At 51.4% G+C, this 11,829-nt stretch overlaps 1 protein-coding gene across 1 annotated transcript in view; it reads left to right on the top strand.

The window, feature by feature from the left end:
- The window catches only part of HOXA13 (homeobox A13), a 1,816-nt gene extending 370 nt beyond the window's left edge, over nt 1-1,446 (top strand). Inside the window, exons 2-3 of the mRNA XM_004377516.1 lie at nt 1-513; nt 1,202-1,446. Coding sequence (XP_004377573.1) covers nt 1-513; nt 1,202-1,446 — 758 coding nt within the window. The remainder of the gene's footprint in view (nt 514-1,201) is intronic.
- Nucleotides 1,447-11,829: the final 10,383 nt, after the last annotated feature.

The following is an 11,829-nucleotide window of genomic DNA, read 5'->3' as shown; positions in this document are numbered from 1 at the left end:
CCTCGGGAGGGCCGGGTCCTGCCGGCCCCGCGGGCGCCGAAGCCGCTAAGCAGTGCAGTCCCTGCTCGGCGGCGGCGCAGAGCTCGTCGGGGCCCGCGGCGCTGCCCTACGGCTATTTCAGCGGCGGATACTACCCGTGCGCCCGCATGGGCCCGCACCCCAACGCTATCAAGTCGTGCGCGCAGCCCGCCTCGGCCACCGCCGCCTTCGCCGACAAGTACATGGATACCGCAGGCCCCGCGGCAGAGGAGTTCAGCTCCCGCGCTAAGGAGTTCGCCTTCTACCACCAGGGCTACGCGGCCGGGCCTTACCACCACCATCAGCCCGTGCCTGGCTACCTGGATATGCCGGTGGTGCCGGGCCTCGGGGGCCCCGGCGAGTCGCGCCACGAGCCCCTGGGTCTTCCTATGGAAAGCTACCAGCCCTGGGCGCTGCCCAACGGCTGGAACGGCCAAATGTACTGCCCCAAAGAGCAGGCGCAGCCTCCCCATCTCTGGAAGTCCACTCTGCCCGGTAAATGGCACCCCTTTCCCAGCCCTGAGTCCTCCGGTTCTGCTTCAGCTTCTCCGCTCGCGCCCGGGTCACCCGGGTGCCCCGCTAACTCTCTCCCTGGCCGGCCCTAGCAGCGGTGCACGCCTGGAAGCCCTACCCAGCTAGCTGGCGCTGCCTACATTGCCCCTGAGTTGGGCTGGCCCCTGGCCCTCCCTGGGTGAGGGGTGGCTGGGAGGGGACTTGTGGGGACCCCGGCTGCCTTCCTGCTCCCTCTGTGCCCCGCCCTCCTAAGCTCTTGACACCAATTTAAGGATAAAAGAGCGGCTCTCCAAATTGCTCCTATGCGTTCTCTCAAAAATGGCTTCAGCCTAGAAGCATCAAGTGTTGGGGTTTGGGGATACAGAGGAGAGACAGGCAAGGAAGGATTGTCCCCTGAGCCGGGCATCAAAGTCTGGGCCACTGGGCCAGGCCATCGAGCTGAAAGCGCGTGTGGGATGGCCTTTCTGGGTTGGTCATTGGAGCCCTGGGCCATTTCAAAACCAACCCCCCTTGCCACTCACCCTCCAGGCTTTGGAGGAAGGCCGGATTGTACAGCGCCTGGCAAAGGGCAGCTGGGCTTTTCGAGACGGGTGGCTCAGATCGGAGCTGTCGTTTGTATCCTTTCCTGAGTCTGATCCCTGCATAACTTGCCTTGTCCCCTGTCTTCCAGATGTAGTCTCGCATCCCTCAGATGTCAGCTCCTACAGGAGAGGGAGAAAGAAGCGCGTGCCGTATACCAAGGTGCAATTAAAAGAACTTGAACGGGAATATGCTACAAACAAATTCATTACCAAGGACAAACGGAGGCGGATATCAGCCACAACGAATCTGTCTGAGCGACAGGTCACAATCTGGTTCCAGAACAGAAGGGTCAAAGAGAAAAAAGTCATCAACAAACTGAAGACCACTAGTTAATGGATTAAAAATGGAGCAAGAGGGCAACTTGAAGAAATGCTTCAGAACTCATTGCTTTGCCCAGATAATGATAATAATGTTTAATAATAATTGAAGAACCAGAAAGAGAAAGAGAAAAACGCTGGCATTTTGCTTTCTTTAGGGGGACCTCTTTCTCTTTGATGGAATCTACAACTTAAACAAACAAACAAACTCTAAGAAATGGTGAAGACTGACAGTGCTCCAGCCAACCCCACCAGACCGTTAAATGACAAACCGTAGAGCCAAACGCCAATCCCCAAATACACGATTTCAGATAAGTTACGCATTTACTGAAAGCTTGTAAGTATGTGACCATTATATTTTAGGGCACTGTGTTAGATGGTAATAATCTGAATGTTGGTTACAAAAGCAAGAGGCTGTTGTAAACATCTGCTCGTCCTTGGGTCGCCATCCCTGTTGCATGTTAAGTGACTGCTCAGGTAAATCTTAGTGAAACCCCTACCGTTGTTGTATGTTCTACAAAACATTTCACGTATAGATTCAGAGGGAGGAAGAGAAGAAGGTACTTAAATAATGATTTTGGACAATTTACTATGAAGGGAGAGGGAGAGTTTTTCCAAAGATCATTTGTCTTGGTAATATATATAACCAGCTGAACCTTTGAGGCTACAGGAGAACCCCCCTCTTGAGAATATTCTTCCGAGAATAATTTTTATTTACATGTGACAAGCATAATTTGTGGCATTTGGACCATACTTAACCGCCCTAGATATCTTTTGTTTTTAAATGATTTTGTATCTTTTTAAAAATATTGAAAACATCAGATAAACCACAGGATCCATTTTATATGAGTTATCCCGGGAGGTCCTTCTCCAACGCCATGGACTTCAGTTTGACTACGATTCATTTAAATTGGCATTTCCCAATATTTGTTAAACATTTTGCTAGAGGAAAAAAACCTTTGCCCCCCTTTTTTCAGAAAACTCAGAACAGAAATCCATTCCTCCAAAAACATTGAGATGCCCCACATTCTGTATGTTGATCTATTACAGGGTTAGTATTTTTTCTTGTTTAGTGTTTCATGAGACCGCATTAGCAAGTTTAGGGATTCATCTTCACAGCACATTTTTAATCAAGCAGTTATTTCAACCAGCACATTCGTTTTGTTCATATTCACTATAAAATGCTATCTTGTAAATAAAGACATCCAGCACACTGTGAAAATGTATTTGTGCACCTGCTTTTAATTTCTAGTAAAAATGAAAAGAAAAAAAAACCTTAGACCTGTAGATAGTGATATATCGGTATTACTCTGTTAAGAAAATAGTCACTACCATTAAAATCTGAAGAAAATACTCATTGCTTTTCCATGCTAATGTGCACTGCACAGGAAGAAAGGAGCAAGGTTGTCTTATACATACCAAGGACCCTTCTTTTCTATTATTATTAAGCTTTTTTTTTTTGCTACAATTTTTTTTTAAAGCAAAGGGAGAAGTCCCTCATAACTAAAATCCTAAAAATAATAAGTATTTCAAGCAGGTTAAAGTGTCAGGTATTCTGAAAGGGGGGAAAATAAAGAAGGAAGAGATAGTATAAATTCTCAGGCTCCGTGTGGGAAAATGAAAACCAATTGTTTAGCATCGGCGATGCCTAGGCTGTCATACTTTAAGATCTGCTATTGGGCCTGCGTTTGTCGAAGAGGGCAGGTTTTGATATTTGTGGAAATGACAGGACTAGGAAGGGCCTTAAACCTTGACCTTGACGAAAAAAGACAATTTGTGACCTTGACTTTTGACAGCTCATGAATTGGTCTAGGCTGGATTAGTAGATCAAGGGCGCCACCTCGCGTTGACAAGCCTCCCTGTAATTCTTCAGCTTCAAGGGAATCAAAAGTGCTTACCTCCTTGACTCACTGTTTTAGGGATTTAGTACTCATTTCTTTGGCTCCAGATCAAGCATATTTGAATATATGTAAATTATACATGTGCCTGTATATATGTGAATATATATCATATATGTCTATACATGTATACATTTGCATATCAGTGCTTGTGTGTGCTTGTATATATATTTGTAGAAGCTGTGTACAGATATAGTATCATTCATTGCCGATGACTCGAAATATTGTAATTTAAGGTGATTTCTGGAGTTGGGGTACAAAATGTACTTTACTTGAAGAAATTTTGCTCCTTTTCTTTAATGGCCACGTTTGATTTATCTTCACAGTGGCTTGCTCTGCATCAGATGTCTGAAGATCTACTGTAAAGCCATACATTTTTGTAACAGTCTAAGAGGTGTTCTTCAATAACCACTTTCCTGGCCCTCACCCTCCAAGGTGGTCTACCACCCTAATTAGAGTTATCGGGGAGTCTTTACGGCAAATAAAAAGTTTCAGGCGCTTGGTAACTCTAGAGTTCTAGAGTTACCTTTCAGAAATTCAAAGAAATCCACCTCTTGAGAGGTCAGTGTGGAGAGCTTAAAGATCTCAGATCCACAAAATGACCATAATGTGGATGCAGAAGTTGAGTTATTCTGGATAGCTTGGAGCGGAGTGCTGCTCCAGGGTGGTGTGCAATCTTATATTGGTGCTTGCAAATCTGCCATTTGATTTATGGAAGAAATATACACATTTTATATTAACAACCACCATCAAAATTATAATAAGTGTCATAACTACTGTTTATTGACCCCTAACAACACATCAGGAGCTCTGTTCAGAATCCTAAATAATATATATGTATATTTACATATTTAATATACACATAGGGTAATATGTTTTTGTGTAATCCATGCTATATACACATGTATAAAAATGTTGGTGGAACCAGGAGCCTTGGGATGCAAAATTTTGAGATTCAGGCTAATTTTATCTGTATGTTAGAGGCAAGAGGAAGGTGATAGTGAATCAAAGAACCGAATTCATCACTTTATGGAAAGTAATATTGGCTGGTTACAAACCTGACTGACTGACAGAAACTTGCCTAAAGACTTAGAGTTTCTTTAGAGATGGAGAATTATGGAAAGAATCTCTAAAGATGTCTCAAAAACAAGATGGTCTTGTAACATACATATTGAATGGCCTAGTGAAATGCAATCCTATTTTGCTGCCCTGAGGATTTTCACTCCATTTGTGGAAACAAATGAAAATGGTGCTTCAGAGCCACGACATCTCATTCCACAGCACTCCGTTTCTAAATGAGCTACTATCAAGCCAAAGTAACAACTTTCTCCCAAAATGTCTAAAGTGGTGGAAAATCCCCTGAAAGCTGGATCAAACTGTGTTTACCAACAGCTCCAAAGGGGACTCTTCTGTTGATGGGGGATATTTTTCTTTAGATGTAAGAAATGTTCTGAGCCTCGGGCCTAGGAAGGAGGCCAAGGGCAGCTCTGCGGCCGGAATACCGCCCCTTTCACAAGCCATCACCACCACCGAACCCTGGGTAAAGTAGTGGCCTTCTTTTTCCTTCTCTCTAGTTTTTTGAAACTATACTGAAAGAAGATATTTCAGGGTTTTTTGTTTGTTTCTGTTCTAAAATGATTGTTGATCGCGTTGATCTTGCCTAACTCCTCTGTTTAAAGTATTGAAAATTCTCATGGATCTGCCAGCTGGCCTGTGTTGGGCAAGGGTTATAATGGCTTCCTAATTCCCAAATATCAATCAATCTAAACCTTTAGATAAAAGACGTCAAGGAGGATACCAGCAACCTCTTGAAAAAATAGAATAATAATGTCACATACTGACCCATAGTGTCGTTGAATGCTTATTCAAGTACTATTTTTCTAAAAAGGAAACTCTTCCTGAATAACAAACTGTAAATGTGGAACTTAAAAAAAAAAATCTACTTTTTCCATCTGCTCTTAATACTGTAGAATTTATTAAGGTATTTTAAGTGGATGATTGTAAAATGTCACTCTGCATTCCTCTGCTATTTATGCCTGATGCGGAGCTGAAGCTATTCGTTTAAATTGTTCTTAACAACAAGAAAAAGGGAAGGAAATTTTTAAAGAAAGGAAAACAAAAATTAATTTTTTTTTAATCCAACCTAATTGGAATGTTTTCTTAAAAATTCATGAGGCAGCGAAGTTGAGCTGAGGACGATACATTTGTATGCGTGTAGTTAACGACACAGATTCACCGTGTAATATATGCGCAGATTACACCCTGCTGCGTGTGTTTGGGGGGTTTGGTGAAGATGCCGCGTCTCGCTTGCTCACTGCGAATTCCGAGCGCAGACGGAGGCTGCCGGGGACTGCTAATCTCCAGACCCGCTCGGTTCAGAGGCGCCCTTCCGGACTTGCGGACCTCGACCTAGGAGACTCTAGGGGCTTGCTGATTTATGCGCATTCTTTTAAAGTTGATCGAATGCGTGTCAGCAGCCCAAGACCTGGAGAATCAGAGAAATGTGCGGCGAGTTGAGTTGCTCACATCCCGTTTTTCATAAGCAAAGATGTAGCGTTATCCAAGCGGCCTGGGGAGATTTATGTATAGGTTTTAGGGCAGGCGAGCTAATTATGTTTTCGTCTGCTCGGTCGCCGGGTAAATAACCGCCAGTTTCATTCTTTATGAAAAAAACTCGCTTTCTGCTCGGCGGCTGCTCTTCTCTCGCATCTATCTAGCGCCCTACGAATGCCTGCAAGGTGTTCGCTATTTTTAATTTGATCTTTAAGGGGGGAAAAAGGACGCTGGCGCAGAAAAATTCCTCCTCGAAAGCAGCCAAGGCCTCGACACAGTTGATTTCATTTCTGCCGGGCTCTGTCTCGCCGCTGAAAAGCTGGATCCACTAGGCAGAAATAATTACAACGGCGTCTGGGAGATCCTCAAACTTTCCGAGCGGTTGTGCAGCGGCTCCGGGTCCCCCGTATGTGCGGGCATGTGGACAAGTGGGAGAAGCCCTGTCGAACAGTTCAGGGAACCGCCTGATGTCTCACCCTTCGGGGGCAGAGGCGCGACTCAGAATCCTCCAGGTTTCTTGACGAAGCCCCTACTCAAAATGGAGGCTGAAACCTTTACAGATTGGGCCTCGCTCGGACTGTTTGCGGGAAGGACGGGATGTGAGGCGAGGACTGTAGGCCAAGGTCAAGGCGGTGGATCCCAGAGGTCCACACCGGGAACCCGAAGGGCCGGGGACTCTGAAGGGCTGGGGACCCTGGAAGGCCGGGGACCCTGGAGAGTCAGGGACTCTAGAGGGCTGAAAACTCTGGAAGGCCGGGGACCCTGGAGGACCGGGGACCCGCGCGGGGCCCAGTCACCCTGCAGCTACAGGCTGACATCACCTGCCTGAGCGGGCCTTTTCGGGGGCCCTCTTGGCATTATTTGATGAGGACAAGTCGATTCAAATGAATGTTTTGGGAGGGTGCCCCCTTCTCCGCCCCGCCCCTCCCTCCCCAAGAGAATAATGGGGTATTTAATCCCTCCCGGTCTTAATTCTTGACAGCGTGGAAGGTGGTTTGCAACGGGAAATAAAACCTGACAGGAGCATTTTCTCTAAAAGGGGTTCTGAGACGGGCTGAAAAGAAACCGTGTTTTTCTCTACCAAATACTTCCGTTTTCTGAGCCCGGGCCTGAGGGGTGGGATGGGAGCCGAGAGCGAGCTGCGTACGCAGGGCCACGTTCCGGAACCAAGCAACCGAATCCGGGTGCCCAGGACAGCCTGGGCCTCCGCCTGGGCCGGGAAGCGGCTTTGGGCCTCCCTGCGCCCCGCACCTCTCCGTCGCTCAACGCGGCTGTACGCCCCGGCGCCGCCCGCAGCCAAAGCCCGGGTCCGGCGCACCGGAACTTGGCGGGAGAGCAGCCTGATTGGCACCCAAGGTAGGACCCTGGCGCTAGCTGAGGGCGGCCTGGGTCAGGCGGGACAAGACGCGCTGGGGAGGGCCTTAGACCGCCTGGCTTTACCTCTGAGCCTTCTGGCCTCGGAGGGTTGGGGAGGGTGGCAGAAGCTCACAAGGAAGGTGGTGAGAACAGCGCTAGGGGCTTTGTTCCTCGCCCGAGGACCCTGCACAAAATGGGAGGGGGAATGAGGGTGAGCGGCGCAGCCTGCGTGGGTTGTCCGGGCTGCTATTGGGTGGGAGAAGCTGGATACAGCAGCGTCCCCCTCCCTGCGGCTCAGAGAGCGCCCTCCCCTCGCGCCGCAAAGGTCAAGTCCTCGGCGCCACGGCTGCTTCCACGGTCAGGGCCGCCCGCGACCGCCGGAAGGCGCAGGGCCTACAATTGGCGGGGCCGTCGTTCCTGCTGCAAGCTGCTTCTGCTAGTGTGGGCTCGCGAACTGGAGGCAGGGGTTCTTTCTCGGTTTCCAACTCTCCTGCCCCAAACCTTGTTGGAGAAGACAGGGGGTCCCCACAGTCCTTGGTGGTCCAGGCCGTGTCCGGTCGGAGAGTGCCGGAAGAGAGGGATCTGCCCCGGCCCAGGAGACTGCGGAGGCTGCGGAGGCCTAGCCGATGAGAGGCACGGCCTGCAAGCCTAGGGGAGTGGACGTGGCTGCTTCGGCGTTTTGGGCCCTGGTAGGAACAGGAGGCGGGGCCGGGCCGGGAGCCAGGACCCTGCCGGGGAGCAACTCCGGGGGTTCCTGAATTCAGGCCTGCGCCCTCAGTGCACGCCCGGCCTTGATGAGACCCTTGATGCTCTCCTTCTCCTGCCTAAAGTCTGGGAGGGAGACGGGAGGTGCGCTCTACCAAAGGTAAAGACGCCTGAACTGCGGACCCCAAGAACCCCCTCAATGGGCTCTGGAGCAGTGGGGCCCCTCTGCTCTTTCTATAGCCGGCTTCCACTGTGGAACATCAGGCCTGGCAGTCAGCAGATCATTTAAGCCCCGTCTGCCACTGAGCCCATCACTGCAGGTGAATCAAAGAGGCCCTACAAATGATTTCATCTTCTTTTCACAGAAGACAGAAAAGCTTTATTCCTAGCGCGGCGCGGCAGAACCATCCCATGGCAAAACTGCCTGGCAGCACGGGTGGGAGGAGGCTCCTGGGGCAGGGCTAGGCAGGGGCGGAGGCTGTTTCTTCTCGGTCTGGAATGTGAGGCACCAGGGGTACTGAGTGGAAACTGAGTGAGTGCAGGGCACTGCCCTAGGAGGCCTTGGGAGCATGGGAGCCTCCTGAGAGCCAAAGCTTCAGAGCCTAGGCCTGTAGAGCCAGAGCCAGCCTTCTGGCTGGGCTGCCTTGTTTTGTCCTCTTTACTGCAGGCACACTCAGCTGAGGAAACCCGTTTGGGCTGAAGCTGCAGGGAGAATGGAGGCCAGATGCTGAGAACCAAGGCTTCACCCTTCAAAGCCCCCCCCCCATTTGTTCCCACTGTATAAGGGGACAATCCTGTCCAGTAGTCCACAACAATAAAAATTAAAATAGTTGTCAAAGGAAGAAACCCTCTCTTTTTCCATCAGTTTGGAACCCACTAAAACTGAATAATAACCAGATTGCCTGGGTGCCTGAGACCCGTAGCTGAGTCCTGTGCTCACCTCCCATGACCAGGGGAAGGATGTGGACTTCTTTAGATGTTTCAGGGCATTTCAGAATGGGATTGAACCTGCCAGTCGTACTAAGATACCGTTGAGGTCAAGTCTGAGGCATTACCTGTTCCCATGTTTTAGGGAAGGGTGAGAGAACTTGAGGGAGAGCTAGGTGGCTTGCCAAGATGACAAATTAGCCGCTGCCTCCACCTGCTAGTGATAGAGGGGGTCTCCTGATATTTCCTCGCAGCCTCAGCGCCGCCTCCGGGCAGCACTTGGAAATGTAATACACCGTGATTTGCCACTAGACCATTCCTGAGAACAAATGCTGGGGGATCTCTCTGGCCTTCCCAGATAACACACCTCCCTGGCTGTCATGGGCGAGAGAGGTACCCCCAGAACACTTCTTACTTGGAAGGAGAGATCCCCCAAATGGAGGACTGGCCTCCAACCCCAGAAAGGACCTCTGTAGTCGCTGCTACCCCAACTCACCAGCCAGCTTTTACACCTCTGTACAGCATGGTCTACCTCAGTTAAAATAGTCTACTGTGTAGCTTTCTAGAAACAGTGCAGCATTTGCAGGCAGAGGAAGATAGGTACAGGCTAAGGCCAGCAAGAAGAGGCAAAAAACTGATGGGTGCACTAAGTGATCAGCCAATCCACCGAGAAACAACTGCAGACTTTCGATGCAAGATTCTGGTCCTCTGGGATGGGCCTGATCCCTCCCAGGCCAGATACTAGCCCAGATTGCCCATTCTAGAAAAGTGGGAGCTGGATCCCAAGAAGAGAAGGAGGCAGGGTTGGCGGGAGAAGAAGAGAGAAAGAATATGTCAGGGCCTTGGGATAGAGGAATATTCCAAGGGAGGAGGAAGAAAACCAGCCCAGGTCCCCAGTGGAGGCCCAAAATGGGACAGTCAGGAATCCAACAGCCCCCCTCTGTGCCTGAGTGCCGAGTGTCCTCAGGTGAGCAGAAGAGGCAAGAGGCTGCAGAGAAGAGGGGATGGGCTCAAAAGAGGCCTGGTGGAGGTGAGCCAGCAGGGGCTGCGAGGGTGCTGGACCAGGAACGGTAGTGAGCCAGCAGCCAGCGTTGGCATTCACTCTGGGTGACATTCTGAGCATTCAAAGAGCTGCAAGTGCAAGCACTCGGGCCTTCGCACTCCCAGATATCAGTGACAGTGGGCAGCTGCCCTTGCCCGAGTCAGTCCAAAGAAGACAAGAAGGCAGTCTAGGAGCACGCCTCCCCCCGCCCTGCGTCCCTAAGTTGGGGGTGGGAACCCTTAAGTTTGGAGGCGCTGTACTGTCCCTTGGAGTGAGCGGTCGTTACGCTATAGACTGACGGTCCTTGCAGCTCAGGTCGCTCGAATGACTGCATTAGAAACGCCCCCTGCACGACTACCGCAGTGACAAGGCCTCACACTGCTCCGGTGTGCACCGACCGCGTGAGGCCTCTGGGTTCGGACATCGCCCGCCGGAGTCCTCCAGCCGTTTCCTCCCGCCCCTCTCCGGGCTGCAAGAAGAAGCTGAGGCAGCAGTGCTGGGCAGAGGCGCCCGTTCTCACTTTATTCCGACATCCCGTCTGGGAAGGCGGGTGGCACGCAGGGCGCACGGATCCTGCGCCCCACAAGGGCGCCCGCAGCCCGCCGAAGAAGGCCCGGGAGGGGCTGTACATCTTCTTCCCACCCCAACCCCCCTGCCCCGATCGCCTTTAGGGCCAAATTCAAAGAAGCCTCGGAAAGGCTAGGTCTGTTTTGCTGACCAAATCGCCTTGTTAGTTGCTTCCGCCTGCCAAGGTTCGAGCGGGCGCCGGCCTTCTCGCCGGGTGGTCATCTCCAAACGCAACGCCGGGAGCGACGCAGCCCAGCCCTGCGAGGACCGCCTAGACCTTGAAGTTTGTAAAAACAACAAGAAGAGATTGAAAGGGCTCCCTCCCTTCTCCGCAGACACACGCACTGTCAGGCCGCCGCCACTTCCTGCCTTTGTTTTTCTTCCTCCAAAACATTTTTGGCCTCTTGGATTAGCCTCCGTGGGGCTCCGGGTTGACGATAAAAGGAAATGCGCCGAAGACTGTTTTCTGGAGATGGCCCCGCGCTGTGCGCGCTCCTGAGAAAGAGCGGCTCATGGGAAACCGGTCGCCAGGGCCAATGTCACGCCCTGCCAGCCGCGGCCTCTTCAAGAAATGCAAGTCGGACTTGGCCTTCCGGGGCAGCCTTAGCCTCTGTCAGGTTTTCCCCGGAGCTCGGTGCACTCAGCTCGGTGGTTGGGCCTCCTGCAAAGCGGAAGAGTCAATTAGGCTAAGAGCAAAGTCAAATCCAAGGACCCGAGCTCTGCCTCCCCTTCTTCCCCAAGATTTGGTCTGGTCCTCAGAGCTGCGCCCTTCTCTGTCCCCCAGCCCGCCTGCCTCGCGAAACAGGCACATCAGTACATTCCGGACTAGACGGGCAGGAGCGGGCAAAACTGGGAATGGTGCCCAGCCTTGGAGATCTGAGCACTCCTTCCTGTCCCTGCTGGGGAACTAAAAGCATTCGGCCGCTCCAGGAATTTTCTTTTCTCCTGGCATCAAAAGCCTTTTCCTCATTCACCTTCAGGGCAGCGCCCCCAACCTCCCCCCTTCCAGGCTGCAAGTCCCTTGGGTACACCACCACGGCACAGCTTCCCGAATTGCCCCCCCCCCCCCGCTCCTGGAGCACCTTCCTTCGCCCCAGCCTTTCCTCGGGAATCCGCCTTTGTCTCCTGCAGACACCCATGGGATCCAAACCTGCCGGCACCCTCTTGGCTTGGCCTTCCAGGAAGACAGGGAGGCATAGGTTAGGTGGAGCAGCGCACACTCCCATACATACCTTTCTGCGGTGACCCCCTTCTCCTGGCACCAGGGGAAAATGATCTAATTAGGAGAGGGGCTGCAAGCAACCTGGGGAGGCTGCTTGGCGTCCCTGACTGGCCGACAGGCCACTGCTGT

The sequence above is a fragment of the Trichechus manatus genome, unplaced genomic scaffold (assembly GCF_000243295.1).
Source record: "Trichechus manatus latirostris isolate Lorelei unplaced genomic scaffold, TriManLat1.0 scaffold00050, whole genome shotgun sequence".
Classification (NCBI taxonomy): domain Eukaryota; kingdom Metazoa; phylum Chordata; class Mammalia; order Sirenia; family Trichechidae; genus Trichechus; species Trichechus manatus.
The sequence above is the reverse complement of the archived record's forward strand: the minus strand, read 5'-3'. Positions and strand labels throughout refer to the sequence as shown.